At 39.5% G+C, this 17850-nt stretch overlaps 3 protein-coding genes across 6 annotated transcripts in view; all 3 read right to left on the bottom strand.

Moving 5' to 3' along the window:
• The window catches only part of trim62.1 (tripartite motif containing 62, tandem duplicate 1), a 40006-nt gene extending 37768 nt beyond the window's left edge, over positions 1-2238 (bottom strand). For both annotated transcript variants that reach the window (XM_032514768.1, XM_032514769.1), the window contains exons 1-2: positions 2139-2238; positions 41-593 (exon numbers count right to left, since the gene is read on the bottom strand). In XM_032514768.1, the coding sequence (XP_032370659.1) occupies positions 41-448 (408 nt within the window). In that variant the 5' untranslated portion in view covers positions 449-593; positions 2139-2238. The remainder of the gene's footprint in view (positions 1-40; positions 594-2138) is intronic.
• An 862-nt stretch (positions 2239-3100) lies between these two features.
• tnfrsf1b (tumor necrosis factor receptor superfamily, member 1B) lies at positions 3101-10435 on the bottom strand. Of its 2 annotated transcripts, none has more exons than XM_032514770.1 (9): positions 10246-10435; positions 7955-8060; positions 5538-5663; positions 5252-5410; positions 4679-4772; positions 4327-4598; positions 4133-4216; positions 3875-3933; positions 3101-3777 (listed from the first exon to the last, which is right to left on the bottom strand). In XM_032514770.1, the coding sequence occupies exons 1-9, from the start codon at positions 10294-10296 to the stop codon at positions 3250-3252; spliced, it is 1479 nt and encodes a 492-aa protein (XP_032370661.1). In that variant the 5' UTR covers positions 10297-10435; the 3' UTR covers positions 3101-3249. The 2 variants fall into 2 exon arrangements, with proteins under 2 accessions (XP_032370661.1, XP_032370662.1); XM_032514771.1 differs by having other exon boundaries at positions 4133-4210.
• A 2015-nt stretch (positions 10436-12450) lies between these two features.
• miip (migration and invasion inhibitory protein) lies at positions 12451-17503 on the bottom strand. 2 transcript variants are annotated; one of them, XM_032514258.1, is made up of 9 exons: positions 17166-17503; positions 16268-16470; positions 15622-15727; positions 15417-15528; positions 15233-15306; positions 15012-15138; positions 14415-14511; positions 13978-14097; positions 12451-13766 (listed from the first exon to the last, which is right to left on the bottom strand). In XM_032514258.1, the coding sequence occupies exons 1-9, from the start codon at positions 17398-17400 to the stop codon at positions 13632-13634; spliced, it is 1209 nt and encodes a 402-aa protein (XP_032370149.1). In that variant the 5' UTR covers positions 17401-17503; the 3' UTR covers positions 12451-13631. The 2 variants fall into 2 exon arrangements, with proteins under 2 accessions (XP_032370149.1, XP_032370148.1); XM_032514257.1 differs by having other exon boundaries at positions 16268-16473; positions 17166-17501.
• Positions 17504-17850: the final 347 nt, after the last annotated feature.

The following is a 17850-nucleotide window of genomic DNA, read 5'->3' as shown; positions in this document are numbered from 1 at the left end:
CTTGCTAATGAGCTTTCAGAGTATGTGTGCTATAACTGACCTGTATCTCTTCGTAAGCCTCGTCAATGGTGGTAACTTGGTGCTGCTCGTGTAGTGCCGGCTCGTCACAGAAAAAGCACACCAGACTTTTGTCGGTGAGGCAGAAGAGCTTGACCTTTTCGTGGTCCTTGCAGGGGTAGGAGCTTCTCTGAGCGTTAAGGATGGCGTCTAGTGGGAAGGCCGAGTAGCGCTCCACAATGTTGGACAACTTGAGGCTTGGCGAGAGGAGAGGATCAGTGAAGGTCCTGCGGCACTCAGGACAGTCCCGCACTCCGTGAAGCTCCTGTCTGCTCCAGTGCTCGGTGATACACTTTCTGCAAAAGTAGTGCTCACAGCCAAAGCTGACGGGGTCCTGGTAGATGCTGAGGCAGATTGAACAGAGGAGCTCGTCCTTCAAGCAGCAAGCCATTTGCAAAGACGGAGACTGAGCGGCATCTACGAAGGCAATGCTCTGGAGCTTAGTGTACCTGGTTTAATCTTCAAGTGAGTCTACTGCCATGTGGGAGTTGACGAGACAAGATGAAGATCTTCAGGAATCTTTAACTTTGCGGTCTCTGTTGAAATATGACAAATAACAATTAGATGCCATTAATATTTTAATATTCATGCACTAAGTGCAAGGACTAAAACATGCATAACAAGCAAATCATTAAAAGGGGCAGATTCACTTGGTTAAACATTAACAAAACCAACTTCAATCTGAGATTATTTAACATAGAATCTTACTCATGGTGATTTAAGTGGGCTGTTTGCATTTTTCAAGCAAATAATAATAATGTATACTTTATTAATCCTGCAAGTGGAAATTACAATTTACACTCTGTTATTACAAACAGACTCAGGTCCTATACATGCACTAATGGAAAGATGTCAGAGGGAAGGGCTGCCCATGGAAAGGCACCCCAAGCACCTTGCTCAAGAGCACCTTGGCAGTGCCCCGGAGAGGAACTGGCACCTCTCCAGCTACCAGTCCACCACCATACTTTGGTCCATATGGGGACTTGAACTAGCGACGGGATCCCAACCCAACTCTCTACTGACTGAGCTACTACCACCCCAAATGGGCCAACCAATTCACAGGTTCTAGCTTCTCAAATCTGAATGTTAGTTTTCTGCATGTGTCTAGTATTCTGTGATAGAATATTAAACCCCTTTTGGGTCTTGGACTGTTTGACAAACAAACAACTAATCTAAAGAGTCCTCTTGGGCTCTGGGAAAATGTGATTTTACACACCTTTATGAGATTTTTCAGACCATACTATTCATTTATTCATTCATTCATTCACTTACTCATTTCTTGAGAAATCAATCAACAGATTAATAATAATGCAAATAATAGTTGTAGCCCTGTTTGAAAAGCACGTTTACTCAAAGTGTTTTTGATCACCACAAAAACGAACACAATCTAATGACAATATGAAACAGAACCTGCAACCTGTCCCCGGTTGCTCTTGTCACCTCTTTATTAACAATAACGTTAAACTCAATTTTAATGCCATATTAATTAAGCTTTTTCAAGAGAGCAGATGTTATCTAGTTTTACTTTGTCTGATGCCTCCTTACCTGAGGAAACACCTGAATATGTTGATGCTTTCATCAAAAATACTTCTCCACCTTGCTACATCTCTTTCCCCTATCATTGTGTAGGATTAGTTGATTTCCACAGCAAACTGCATGCATCCGCCAACAGGGACACTGGGAAACACCTGCCCTAACAGCGGCATTCTCTCCCCTGTCTCCAACCCCTGTGTTAAGAACACTTACCTTTAAATTCCCATTATGAAGAGGGGTTCAACAGCCCGGACTGAGCGTTTTTAATTATCACCATCTACCGCAAACTGTCGAGCGAACATTTATTCTCTAGCTTAGCATACATGCTATTTAATTGGCTTGCTCCACATTGCTTTCAACCTGGATTTGTAAACATAACCGACAAGAACCACGGGCACAAAAATGGGACAAAACTAATTTAATAAACTACATATTAAAAAAGTTGGATTCGGGGGAATGGGCGGCATGTGACAGGTTAAGATATATAAATATGACACTTCCTATTTGAAGAAATTGATAGTAATGGAGAGAAAAACGCCTCAACTCACCACCCTCTTAGCAGTGACATCCGCGGCTCCAAATGCAAGTGTTGTCTTTCAGGAAGGAGAGCAGCACACAGCGGCAACAGACGCAACCAACTGCCAGGAACTATGGGGGTTTACAAATATATATATATTTACACGATAACTGCTGTTGGTCAATAAATATGTTATGATAGGGAATACGAGTTCATTTGCATTTAATTTAAGGATCTGAGTAATGTGATCAGGGAATACAAGGCTTTAAGAAAATAACAATATGAACTCCCTCTAACAATGGACTGGCTCAGACCTCCTCACCCCCTGTTCTCCCGGTTAGCATCGCTGCTTAGCTACCTTGAGTACAACAAATAAACACGCTAAAATACACTTACTGCAATTAGATCCGTAAAAGAAACTGTTTGTCTTAAAAAAAATAAAAAGAGTGTTTTTGCCATAAAAAGGGACTGTCACTGTTCACTGAAACGCGTTTATGAGCCGAAAGAGAAGGGCTTCCATCGGCTGCAGTGTCTACCTTCAACCAGCAGGTGTCAGGAGAAAACACTTTATTCTCCCCAGGACACGCATGGACTGTATAGATACTGAAATTGACACCGTTATAAAGCAAAGCAGTTAAGATTAGCTTCACCTTGACCAACATTAAAAGACTGCTTACACTGTGATGTATCAGCAATAGTAATCTAATACATTCATTAACACTGACAGCCTCTAACTTGCCTACTTTTGCTTTTTACATTTTTACTTGTCATTATTTCCACATAGGCTACACCTGTACTTAAATATGCTTATCAATGCAGGATACGTAATAGACTATTATTCTTTAAAATTTGGACACTTATTTACATTTGTAAAAGATGTAAATACTTATAGTATTACATTGTATGAAATCTTTAAGAATGAAAGCATAATCCTTTCACACAACGTTGTAAATTCTAAATCAAACAAATGTGTATATTTTACAGGAAGGAAAAGACAATATTCACATTTTTATTAATTGTATTTACATATAAACACAGTGAAAGGTTAATGACTTTGACAACACAAACAGAACTATGAGTTCTCTTGTTGTTCTCAAAAAATAATAATAATAGATGAATCAGTCGTCCATGCAGGTGACGCTTCATGCACTGTAACTTTCACTCTCCTGTACTGACATCAGTGATTGTTTTCCGGCTTCTTGCTGTGGAATGCTAAAGGACCTATCTTCCTCTCCAAAGGGGAGTTTAGAGTCAACATGAATCAAATCTGTGGGCGTGACAGAAGGTGTCCCACAAGACCCGTTGATATTGAAAGTGATGTTGACGTTGACGTGGGGACTGGTGGTCACTGGACTGAGGACCTGTGGGCTGGTGGGCTGAGAGGAGGACTGTGTGGGAATGCTGGGCTGGGGGGTGGCTGGCTCTGAGTAGGAAAGTAAAGGCCTGGGCTCCGACAGAGCAGAGTGAGGATTGTGAAGAGATACGGTGGATTGCAAAGGGCCGATGGAATTCTGGCTGCTGCAGCCGTCTGTTTGGGCTAAAGTTTCAGTATTGTTACAGTACTGACTGTGGCCACTGCAGGCATTCCCATTCTGCAGCAGACACTGTTGTTCTATTGAGGTTTCTGTGACGGAAGTCAGCTGTGTTTCCACCAAATAACCCTGATTGATCTGCATTAGAAAGACATAAACAGGTTGATTCTCAGTTTTCTGTATGGCACAACTATATTTAAAAGGTAATCTAGAAGAAAAGCCAAGGAAGACTCACCTTATCACCACTCTCACAATTACCATTTGCATCTACTTTAGGATGAAATCTTGCAGCATCTGGGTAAAAAGGCAGAGTGAATGTTGAGTAAGGTAGTGAAATATGACACAAACAGTTCCTGATGAAGATGTTGAGAAATATAGGTCATTATCATTCTGTATTTCACGTTGAAGATAAACATAACATAGATCAAATCTACGATTTTCCACAAAACAAGGACGTGATTAATGCATTTTTTTCCTTCAGGATTGCGTTTACCTTTCTTCCAGACTGATTTACAAAGGACCAGCAGAATGATTGCGATGAAAAGAATGAATACAAGGACACCGGCAATGACTGCAGCTAACAGAGAGGTAAACACAGACACATCACAGAGGCACAATGAAACACTGATTAGACCTCACAGTTTTCTCACAATGACATGCTTAGAAGCACAGAAACGTTTACCATACCCAGTGTACTGTCAGATACTGTGCTTGGTGGCGTGGTTTTTGTTGAATAGTTGAATACTGGCTCTGAAACAGACAGGCTGATAGACCATGTGGAGTCTGTCAGTCCACCTGGAACCTTGGAGTCTGAGGTTGCTAATACTGTGGTCATCACTGTATTTGCAGTTGTAAACACAATCTCAGTGTGAGGCTCTTTTGTTGAGGTTTGAGGCTCTGGTTCACACACTGTGTCCGAGGTAGCGTCACCTTGTACAACAACAGCCCTCCCATGACAGCTGATAGAAACAGAGGAAGAGAGAGGTCAAAGATCTGAGCTCCAAACAGCTGTGTCCAGACGTGACTATCCTTCACTCACTTTGTATGAGGCCGACAGGGGTCCGTTGAGGAGCGTGAGTCAGAGAACGTTCCATTGGGGCACCGTTCACACATCACGTCTGAGTTTTTTCTTCCTGAAAACAACCGCCAAATGTGTTGTCATTTACCAACATTTCACTATCAGACATTACAATTCATTTGAATTGTATGCTACATACTGTATATGTAACATGTTATACTTTGGATTAGACTAATAATTAAGTTTGACAGTGTATGTGGTTTATATAGACCATAGAGACAAGTGTTAGTAACCACTATTATGATGGACCTGATATAGTCATTACAATAAAAACATTGGTGGATTGATAGTCAATGGAAAATGGGTCTTGTTAATTGACCACTGCAACATTTATACTGGAGTCCATACATTCAAACTTTAATTCTGTTCTTGATAGATTGACAATTTGCAATGATTATATATGTATAATTGAATCTCACAAAAACTAGATCTTACAAAGAATTAATGCCAACATTTTAAAACTAAATATTCAAGTATCACATGAATGGTAAACACACAAACAGTAACAATTGAAAGAAATAGCAGTTGCTGTACCTGGCACAGACACTCCTTCACCAGTTTTGCAAGCACTGTACTTTCTACATAGTGAGCAGTATGGGTCATCAAAGCCCATGTGACAATACATCCCGGGCTGGCACACACACCTGGACATTGTGGTGGAGGAGCAGCTCTGACCAATCTGCAGACCTGCGTCTGATTGTTGTAACAAAAGTAATAATGTTTTGCTTGCAGGGACAGTAATGTGTTAAAAATTCAAAAACAAAACAAACTATTTCAACAGTTGCTTTTTTTCCCAGAGATTTACAGTGAAGCCACTGACTTGTTTTGCATTTGGTACAGGAAAAGCAGTTTGGAGCGTAGTTCCAGTTCTCCATGTACTGGTCTTTTGAGCATTTTTCACACACAGTCTCAGTAGTTTCGGTGCATTCTTGTTTCAGCCGCTGTCCTGTTAGAATACATACATGAATGAATCGACGTTGGTCACTTCAAAGGCATTTTATAACAGCACATGGGCATCGTGAGCTGTAACTCCAAAATTCCCACTAACAGACAAAAACGTGAAGATTAAAAGATACATTTCACATTATACATCATGTATTCACATTGTACATCATAGTACCATGCGGTTATCTTGGTTTGACTTTGTTTACTGGTTAAAATATAACATCACATCTGCATTGCCTAAAACAGTGTAAAACACTGTCAAAAATAAAATAGTGATACATACTTGATTGTACGACAGAATTCTGGCTCACATGTATTGTATGTATTGTATGTCTGTATGACACATTTATGTCTTGGGAGGTTTTTTATTCATAAAATGCACTGCCATTAAATACTTGCACATTTCTTTCAATAATGCAGTAAGTAGTGTTAATTAAGAGATTGTGGCTGTGCAATTTACTACAGACATTTTACAGCTAGAAAGCATTCAAATAAGCACTTGCTGCTATGTTTACTCACTGCATGGTAGAGAAGGGGGATGCAAAACAATTAACTCCCCACTGAGTGGGAGAGATGAGGTCAGCAGCCAGGCACATTGACACACAATCAAATTACTGCATGAACACATGGCCAGAATCAAGATTGGGAAGGTGTGAGGTGAAAATATCTGATGAAAATGCTTCCAAGGAAATTCTTCTTTCAAAATGAGAATGTGTCAATACTAATGTAGATACATTTGACAATGTTTCTGCATTCCTGCTCTTCATGAGCTGCAACAATTCACTGAAGTCATAGACAAAACATACACTACAATTGTACCTTTTTTCAATCTCTATCATTTTCAGGTTCATACTTGTATTCAGGGTTTCTACTTTAACATGTTTACATGGCTTTAATGTTTATAAACATATTATCTTCTCATACTGTCTGTCTGAATATACCTCTATTTACTAAAATGCTCAGTTCTGTCTCTTTAAGCCCCTTTTCTCAAAAAGAAAAACCCCAGTCTGCTCTGATTGGTAAGCCTGATATGGGCTGTATGCATTTCTCTGTGGATTAAGTGTTTTTATACTTTTACAGTATTTATATAGCACCTCCACCTGCCTTATAATTAAAAATAACATGATGTCTCACTTTTAACAAGATGGGACCTTTATTAGAAGTAGAAGTCAATCAAGTGAAAAATAGCAACACTTGCCGGTAAATCCTCAATAGGCTAACATGAATTCAGCCATCATTATTTTCATTATTTACACCTATGCATTTCCCATTGTAATGTGTCAAAATGCCTACTGTGAAAGAAATGCCCATTACTGTGTAAATGTTTATATAGAGAGAGCAATGCAGCAGCAGTTTTCTGCCCTAAGCTTATTGTTAACATGCCTGGCTGACTTAATTCCAAGGACAAGGAGCACTTTAACTAACAATATTACTATGAGGGGTTACAGGTTACGCTAAAAATCTAAACAGCCCTGTTCATGGACACGGAGATCGTCGTTTGGTCGCCTGTCAATGGCTTCATATAAACTTTGACCCTTCTAGTTGCTTTAACTTCCATTAAAACACGGCAAACAGCAGATGATACTGTATGTTCGAGAGTAATCGTAAATCATACAGCGTCAACAAATTATACTCAGTAATACTAATACAGAGTTTCTTTCTGCCACATATTTTTTAATTAATCACATGCCACTGTGTGACACAGTAATACAGTAGAGACCTAATTTACTGATATATTTCAACATCAATCAAGCTCACTACAATGTGCTACATTGACTAGTGGCCTATGCTAATGTTTGGTGGCTAAATCGTATGGTAACGTTACAACAACGTTAAACATGCTCACACACGCTCACGCATGCTGTCTTTGTTCAGATGCTGCCCCCATCCCTACCAGCAAAGTAAGTTTCCCAGCAAGAAATAAACCTTTCAGTGCCCTTTGATGGACAAATGATGTATAAGCAACACTATTTAGTAATTTCTTTATTCAAATTTCTAATTATTTATCTGCACAAATATAATTGTGTTTAAAATCATTCTAACATCAGAGAATATAGTGATGCGGCTGACTCATCAATCTAGCACTACTTTAAACTATATGTGTTAAGCTACAGTAGGTGCTGTTCACACCTTCACGCCCAAGTTTTTACCAATGGTTCATAACCTGTCATCAGATAACTGTTATTTTGTACTGAGATAACTTTGTCTTTCAGCACACTATGTACCAGAGCATTGGTAAGAGTATGTGTATTATTGAAGAAACGTTAACAATTGTAGTCAGACTGCACTTACCAGGGGGGCATTTCTTGCAGCACAACTCAGAACCATCTAACAGGTACTCTGTTGTTGAGTTGAGACAGTTTCCATCTGAGTCTGCTTTATAGGGCTGAGAACAGACCTATGGGAAAGAGAGATGATACAACTTTGAGAGCAACTCGTTTTGTGCTGTTTGATGAGGATAGTGGTGAACATAAGCCTTTTCCCCTAATACTCTGACTATGAGCTGCACTAAAGTTGGGGGGCCTTTAGCTTCAAGGTAAATTTAATCATTTTTAAATTATGTGGGAAATATATGCAGCCCACTTTTTGATCTGCCAGACAGTATGCACCTGCTCTGAGGTCAACCAATCAGTCAGTATAGTTAAATTTAGTCACTAGCCGTCAGAGGAAACAGGTATGTCAACCAATGACTGGTCTGATTTTTCACCCTTTTAAACTAGAGCTTAAAGTAGCGCCAAACCAAACACTTGCACCTAAACGTTTTCACCTATGAAGTGTCTCTTCCTCTCTGTGGGGCCCTCCAAAATCTTCTGGTTTAGAGTACTGTACATGTAGCTTCTTCCACCTGAAAAACGCGAGGAGTGTTTGTCGGGCTCTGGGTGCCTTCTCTTGACGTTGCTAAGCTAGTCAAGCGACCGTAAAAACAAACTAACAGTATCATTGACATCTAACATCTCCATGTAACAGCTTGGTTAGCCATATTCTTATCATTGAAAATGTTTGGAAGCAGAGGGGAAAAAAGGCAGTTTGTGGGTTCATCCCATTGATGTACCGGTATTAAACCTATCCTACACAGTGGTGTGGCATGACGTAGTGGGGCTACAACTCTAAAGGTAGCTAACAGTGCACACAGTTTTGAGATGGAATGGGCCCCTGCTCTTATCCTAGCTTTCTAAAACTACGTGTGGCATTGAGGTCCCAGGAGCCCGCTGGTAGACAATTACCTTATATTTTTTTGGTTCATAAAATTTAGCCCAATTCACAAATATGTGATATTACCATAGATGCCTACTGTCAAAGACTGGACCAGCCATCTCCAAACCGCTGCAACCACAGCTGCAGCCATGATATCTCAAGACAGCAGCCATCGTGCCCTGAAAAAAAGGGGCTTGCGGCGCTTGGGTGCTGCGACAGCATCCCTCTCTTGTTTGAGTGTGCCTTCTGTTTGTTCCGTAATGTTATAAACATTCACGTTTTCTCGTAACAGGACACAAACCCCGGTTTCTTGGGTGAAAGTATGTTTGTTTGGCACTCTTATACTTCCTGTTTGCTCCCGTCTTAGATATTACGGCCAATAGGTACAGTAAATTGTAAATATGGGCCTGATTGCTGATTGTACGAATGACTTATGAATTTGTTATTTCAGGGAATACCACATTATCATAAATGCAGCTACTAGAACCACTGTATTGTTTTCTAAAGAGTCATTACACAATTTACAGTTGCTGATACACCTGTCCTGTGCATCAGTCTTGAAATTGAAAGTCTCTCACCACAGTGTCCTTCAATGACTAGCAGAAGTTAGAATATGCTGACAGAAGCGGTGCATTTCTCGTATGACAGGAAACGAAGGCGACAAGCAAGAAGCCCTCGGTTCCGATGCACAGACTATTTCTGTGGTGTGACCACTGGTAGCACGAGATTTCATGATCACAAAGATAAACTTCTGTGAAGCTCTGCGTTATGAAGCACTGAAAGCTTATTGAAAAGAACATGTTTTTCCTTTTTGCTCCTGGCATCATTCCAAAACTCAGCTGTAACAGGAATGCACAGGGAACCTGAACGGAAGTACTAAGGAATGTTTCATTACATAACTTGGTGTCTTAACAATGAGATGTTCAGTCTGAAACTGCATTAGATGCCAAGGAATTGAAACCAAATAGTCATAGAGTTCCCAGTGCTACTTTCTACTGTAATGTAATGTAACATTGTCACACAGCGCTAAACTGGCATTGATTCATAAAATAGATTATACATTCTTCTTTTGTTGACTCCATGACAGGTGACAAAGTTAGACTAGAAACGTGTTAAAAGATCAGATGTATTAATTTACATTTCATGCATTGTTTATCAACATCATTTTACAAATTTTCAAATGCTGATTTTGAAAGTACCCTGTGTGTATAACTTCACACTCCATTGAATTAATCCGAGAAAGTAAAATTTAAACCAACAGTTCACAATGTGTTTCAGCAGCATGTTGACCATCAGGAAAATTCTGATACTGGCGGATATCCAACCTGTCCAGAGTCCATGATAAACACAGAAAACAGACTTACAGTCAGACACAGAGCTTACTGTACCTTGGTAGTTTCGGCATTCAGCAGAACCAGCAGTACAAGTATGTCCTTCATCGCCTCGTTATAGCAAGTAATAAACTGTAGCGGATACAGCCACTGGTATGTGCACTCTGCTGATCATTTTCTAAAGGTGGGACAGCAGTCTGTGCGAGTAATTTCCTTGAACTGAGCTGAGTATTTTAGAGGAAGGAAATGAGCAGGCAGGCTCTAACCTACATTCACGGATTTTACATGAATAAGCATTATGAGGTTATACAGAATTTAGATGACGTTGAACAACGATACTGTACTTCCAATTATTCCAAAAGTTGATTTTGTTTAATTAAAAAAAAAAAAATCTGTGTCTGTAAAAAGTATGCAATTGGAAGTTGTCATGTTTTATTGATTGACAACATTAAATCAAAATAGATTTAATGTGATTTTTTATTTTATTTTTTTAAACAGAAAACCTCCACAAAGCAATTTTAATTATTAACCTGTTCTCATAAGTATTTACGCCTTTTAACGGACAGACATACGTCATCACTGGTGCAACCAGTTGGTTTTAGTTGTCTTGTAATTACTGAAATGGAGATAACTTGTGCAATAGGTTTCTATCCGGGAGGTCCAACCTTTGGTGATATCTGTATCATTGCAAAACCTACTGTATAGTATACATAAATCCTTTTATTTCAAGGCCAATGAGATGGTCCCACTACAGTAATCAAAGATACGAAGCGCCTACATTAGGTTATTTTCTCCTTCCATCATTCATGAATTAACTTGAATAGTACGATGGCTGCAGAAAAATGAAACCATGTGAAAAATAATTTATTTTCTATGCTGCTCCATGTGTGACTGTGTGGGAAATAAGCAGCACTGATGTTTTTGGCATTGAAAGAAAAGAAAATAATGTCACTACCTAAACAGGAAGTGGGCTAACTTAGATGTTCTCTTCTTGTTTATATACGGACAAGAACAGATGCAGTACAGTCCCACAATTTGAATCAGGATATATATATCATTCACAAAGAATGTGTAGGGGTTTCTGCCCTGTGACAGGATATTGTAGCCGGAACATGCAGTACCTACTGCATGATTATAGAAACCACCCTATAACCAGAGGCCCAGTGTCACTGAGCAAAGCACTGAAGCTCTACATCATCTTCAATTTACATTTTGACCACCCTGTGGACACATGGGAATAAAGACTTTATTACACACTACTGACCACTGTAGTCAAAACATGTCTTCTCATAATTCAGCTGCAGTAGTGTACATGTTGTACCTAGTTTAATGCCCCTTCTGTATGCCTCACTCTGTTCCTGTGTTAGGCGTTGACATTTCACAATAAAGTTTCCCCTCCCACATCTTCATTTTTTTGGTGCTCAAGTACTCCAGTAGCAGCCCTGTTGTCCATTATGGTGTTGTATGTTACTTTACTGTCATTTTAATGGCATAGGCCTACCTTCAGTGTTTCACTGGGTTGGTTGCTACTGCATAAAATGTGATCAGCACAGGTGAAACCTTCAACAACAAAATTGTTTCATGTTTGGCCTACTTTCAGGTTTTGGAGCACTGATCTTGTGTATTGTATGCTCCTGCTGAGTAATTTCTGAAAGTACTGCATAGTAATTGTGATTTTTAAATGACGGACTTAAAATTTGCTTCAGGCAGGTATGAACACACTATCTGGCTTTTTATTTTTTGTTGAAGTCACATTAAATTTGCATTGCATGGTAATGTAGTTCAGATTTTATGATAATTATGACCTCATAAGGGGCAAGTATCCAGATTGGCCTATCTGAGCTTTCATTTTCTCAAAAGAAGAGCAGGATACCCAGGGCTTGGTTTACACCTATTACAATTTCTAGCCACTGGGGGACCATAGGCAAGCTGGGGGAACGCATATTAATGTTAAAAAACCTCAAAAAGAGAAATTTTCATGCCATGGGACCTTTACTCGAAAACAGCACAGCGTGCTTTGAAAAAATTAATGGTATTATTCTTGTAAAAACATGAAAAAAAAGACACTGGTATATGTTATCTGATCACTGCAGTCTTCAGTGTTGGATTATAGTTAGAATCAAAATCAGTTCTTTATCAGTTAACGCTAGTATTGATGTTAGATCTCTCAGTAGAATGTTGTAATTTCAAGTCAACTAGTGTCACTGCAACTCAAAATTGCTGTCCTGTAAAAATGAACAAAGCATTAAAAAATGCATGCCATATGGGGATTTAAAGACATGATTTAATTAAATTCAGAAGCAACACTTCCCTTCAAAACGGCTTGTGGTAACAAATGTAGCTCACAAAGCCACATCTCACACAAAGCTTTGTCATGTCACAGCATCCCAGTTCTAAGATAATGATCAACAGTCACGGCGGACGCTTGGCTTTGAACAAGCTGTTTTGGCTGAATCATCAAAGTATTGCAGCTTCAACACAACAGGACAACAGAACAGAATCATATATTCCTGTTGAACTTTAATCACAACAAAAAATTAAATTATATTTTATTTCAGTCCAGGTAATGTGTTGCTTTCATTGAATGTGCATTGACACATTTTGGTTATACTATCTTACATCTTCAAATGTTTTAGCCTGTAGGACACCAAGTTAAAAAAGTGTCACAGGTGGGATTGCTACAGTATTTGGAATTAAGTATAGGGGCTGTGGTTTTCCGTGAATTGCACCCAGCTTCAGTGTTTCTACAGTGTTTTCTGTCCTGCAGTCAGGAAGTGTCAAAGGATGTTAAAAACAGAAGTATGCATGGACCAGGAAGCCAAAGTAAACAGCTGGAAAGGGCAAAAGAGATCATTTAAAATGACTTCCTTAATGTTGTGAAATTTACAAAGCAAACTCAAATTTTACCTCTGCTATGCAATTCTAAAACAGCAACAACCTAAACTGTGGCGTAACATTGTGAGCTCTTGCTTCACATCCACATGACTGCTGACAATCACATGTGAAGTCTAAATCAGTCAAAACCTTTTTCAGATCAGAACAAATAAAATGCAACTCCTGCCAACATGACATATACTGCTCTGTAGAGGACTCCCATTTCATTTAACTGGCATTAATCACAAAAAATAAATAGAAGACAACCTCATTATGTTCTTTAAAACAAATTATCTCATGTTTCAAATTAGTCTATTTAAAAACCAGGCACTTAGTTACAGATGTTTATACATTCTCTTTTGAGATCAATGTTCATGTTGAAAAATCTAATTTTGACACAGATATAGCAAAGATATTACAGAAAACATTATTGAAAATAAACATTAACACAGAAATACAATACAGAGATTTAAAACCAGAGACAAAACCCCAAAAGGAAATCATTTTGGGTGGTGTCAAAAGGCTACCAGGAACTGCTATAACCACTTAAAGTAGACTTTGATTGTTTGTTAGCACAAAGGGTAAAATGTGCTTCCTAGTTTTCTTTTGGAGGAGAAGTGTTGAAAGTTGTGAGGAGCCAAGCGAGACACATTTGAGATTGGGTCAGAGATCTGATTGCTGGACACTTTGTGTGCAGAGGAATTCTGAAAAACATTAAAACCAACTTATGAGAAACAATAACATATTCAATAACATGAATAAAAACTACATTTCATTTAAATAATTCAGTTTCAGGGCCTAGCTATTGTGCATGCTGGTTCACTGGAAAAGCTTACTGGGACAAGTCAAAATGTCTGCTGTGAAAAAAAGACCTTTGATATTTTAGTTTGAGATACAGTAGGAGTGGTGTGTCACCTCCAGTTCCTTGTTGTGTGACCCGGTGGAGCTCTTAATATTCAGAGTGCTCCGCAGATCGAGGCTGCTGGGTGGCGGCAGCGTTATCTGACCTGTGTTCGACCAGCCGGAGAGACAGTGCTGCACAAGACCAGAGAGAGACAAGATGAAACAATTTTAAACTAAACATGGAAAAGCAGTGTTTCCTCTATGTTGATTTTGTTGTGGCCGCTCGCCATGGCAACATATCTGCTGTCAGAGTATCAGAAATAGGTCAGACTTTTAAATTATCAAGCCGACATAATGCAACCCCCCGGTGTTGTTTGGACCGACCTGCCCCCACTGCTAAAACAAATTCCTAAAGGAAACACTGGTTAACACAATATGTAAACACCAAAGAGGGCAAATGGCATAGCTTAGTAGTCATAAATTGTCCTGCAGTCGCGTCCCTTACTCACCGATGGTAAGCCCAAACTATCAGAAGGGTCAAAACTGCACCGCCGATGAGCCTTGTACTTGTAAGGTGGCAGGAGGGTGGAGCGAGGGATGCTGACCCTGACAAAACAAAAAAGAAAAATGAGCGCTGCGCTTAAAGTTCAAATTATGTCAACTTTGACCTTGTTGCTGCTGATCTTTTGGCGCAACCAAAGCCAGAATCAATGATGACGTATGCCTGGGATGTGCTTTCCCTCTGTGCCTGCACTATGCTCTGGGCCCTACCTTGCGGTTTTAGCTCAGATCATGTGTAGTTTAAAAGATTTTTGTCAAATTTTGAGAGGCGTTAGTCACGCTTATCCCGCTCGTCATTTCCAGGTAAGCACTCCTCCAATCAGATTGGTCATTGACTCCAACTGCCAGCCTTTGTGTCAGACTATATTACGTAAACAAGGCCAAATAACACAGTATAAGAAGGTCTCAGCTTCACCCAACGGCTCCCATGTCTTCTGGATTAAACAAGTAGGGTAAAAGTATATAAATTTTAAATGTCTGTCACGTGGTGCCAAAAATGTGCTATGTTGTTCCTAAAAGGTAGTTTAGGTGCACATCATCATTACCTGATAAGAGCCGGTTCAGCAGTAGTGTGAGGGTGCGAGGATTTGTGTTCTTTGCACACCGGGCAGCACTCTTGAGAGTGAAGTGGGACAGGGAACAGTCTGCTGTTAATCCTGTATGAGAACGTACCTGACCAAAAAGGTGTGCAAGCAGAGGTGAGACTTACTTCAGCCATAATAAAAAGAAAAATGAGAGTAGCCTTATAATAAATAACCCTTCTTACATTGATGAGTATTTGTGTTAGCATCTGGACCATCCTTATCTGTTAGCAGGACTGAATGGTTCTCCTCAGGAAATCTATCAGGGAGAGCAAATTAATCGTAATATAATGGAGCCATCATCAATCATAGGTAACTTGGCTGGCACACACAATTGGTTGCAAGTGCAATCAAGTGTGAAGCACTTACTCCGCTTGTGGGCTGTGGACACACTTGTCTTTATTTAGCGATCGAAACATGCGCAGGTCATTGAAGAACTCATCAGAGCGCTCTATCAAGGAGTCCTCAGCATCCAAGACTCCTTGTAGAAATCAAACATCATCTGTTAGGCCTTCATTAGATGATTATATGTATATAGATTACCTGTAAAGACAGAGATACCAATAAGGCATACCTGCTATCCAGTCATACCCAAGTAAAGGCTGCAAATGATGCCTGTCTGAGGCAGATATCTCTTCACATTCATCAGACTGAAATGTGACTTGACGCCGCACCTCCCTCTACAAAAACAAACAAATAATGCAAAGTTAGTAAGTTCATACAAAATGTAAACTAAGGAACTCAAAATGTAAGTTTCTTGCAGACAAATGTTAAATCTAATATTTACCAAAACATCTATTGCATACTTCCTAACTAGTTGGATACACCCCCATCCATGGTCTGACAAATGACCAATGTAGGACGTGTGAGTGACCAGCAGTGTTAGTGAGGAAATTATAGGAACCCTGATAATAACAAAAATATTGGGACTTTGTGACACAATGTTTGGTTTAAAGGAAACAATTATGTTGAAAAGGTTCTGAGACAAGTGATACATTTTTTATTCTTGTCTCAATGTGTAAACCACAGCTGAGTTTCCAGGGACATGGATGTGAGTACTTTTTCAGTTTGGGATGAATTATTCCTTTCAGACAACCAGTTTTAACAATGCTGGAAATAACTGAGATTTAGGGAACAAGGTCAGGGTACTGCTGGTCTACTCATTGTAAAAGTAAGCTATTAAAAAATTGAGTAGACTGTCCTTGGTACTTATTTCTTACCTGTTCGTTGCTGTTATTTACTAGACAGGACTTGGTGCTGACTGGCCCTGTGTCCTGCAACCTGCTGTGGACAAGAGTATGTCTGTTGCTATCTTTTATAAGGCCTGATGGTGTTGTATGTTCAACAGCCTCTCCTCTGTGTTTGGAGGTCAAAAATGGTATTGGAACAGTGCCCTGGAGGCCTGTGTGTCGGTCACATGTATCTGCTGGAGACAGGGAGGAACAGATTTCTTCAATGACTCAAAGATCTTTTTTATTTGTCATAAGCACACAACAGGTCTGCAGTATAACTATTGTGATAAGTAACACAAAACATGAACATACAGTAAAAAAGGTCAGAGCACAAACAATATATATGATTCCAAATGTTTATTAATCACCACACACAAAAAAAACTTTTAACTTGACTGTCCTTTAAATCTCATCCATCATCTTACATATGTGACCAAAGTTTTATACTTAAGACAGTTAGCTCTATTTCAATTGCGTTAAGCAGTAGCTTGCTAACGTAACTCCATCCGCTGAGATGACAGTTGTCAGCTTCCGGGGAAAAGCTAGCTAGTATTAAGAGTTAGCTAACGTTAGTTAACGTTACCGTTTACAAAGTAGTTCGCTAACTTACTGTTGAATTGACGTTACATTTAGCTATAATTGAATTTAAAAAAACTGACAAAAATATATCGCTTTGTGTTTGGTGTGCTGTCTGTGCGGCTCAAGCTCAAATAGTTTCAATTGTTTTTTTCAAGTTAACGTTACTTCTGTGCAGATATTTTGAAACAATACAAATGAGGAAACTTGGAGGAAACACCAGCCTTATCAGGTAGCTAACGTTAGCTAACTAGCTATCTGCTGATTTCTCTCGTGTCTATGGCTTAATGTAAAGAAACCGTTTCAATACCCGCAAATCTCACGGTAGGTTTGGAGAGGGCGGCCCGGGCGGGCCCTCGGTCTCCACCAGTCAGGGTCAGGATCTCTGCTTGGTCTCTCCTCGCCTCTGCCTCGTCCTCTCTCTCCCTCTTGCGGCTCTGACTGCAGCCACGGAGCCGCTCCAGTTTTTCCCTGTGCTGCTTAAGTTGGTTCAACAAAACTTTGTTACGCTCTCGTAAAATATGCATTCGCTCCGTGGATGACATTTTGTTCTTAAATGTATACGACGTTAAATTTACGTTATTCAACTGACGTTACGACAAATTGAGTTCAGACCGTGGTTGCTTCAGACTCTTTTGTTATTTATTTTAAACCAGACTCCACTCTATAAACGCGTTGACAACAATGAATTGATTGGCTGTGAACATTTTACCCACCATGCTTTGCAACGTCCCAGTCCTTTTCTTAAAGTGACAGCTACACATCATTATTATTATTTTTTCCAGCCTAGAAAGGATATGCATAGATTGTATCAGTTTTTATCTGATTTTCTTGTATTGTTTGCCTCAAATTCCTCCATCTGGTGTGGACGCATTAAATAAATCTTGAGTAAAATACTGCATTTCCTTTGGAGTATCCTGCTGCCCTCAGGGCTGTGCACAACATAATTCCCCCAATCACTGCACATTGCAAAAACGTTGTTAGCTGAAACAGGC

The sequence above is a fragment of the Etheostoma spectabile genome, chromosome 4, assembly GCF_008692095.1.
Source record: "Etheostoma spectabile isolate EspeVRDwgs_2016 chromosome 4, UIUC_Espe_1.0, whole genome shotgun sequence".
Lineage (NCBI taxonomy): Eukaryota > Metazoa > Chordata > Actinopteri > Perciformes > Percidae > Etheostoma > Etheostoma spectabile.
This window is presented reverse-complemented; position numbering and strand designations above follow the sequence as displayed.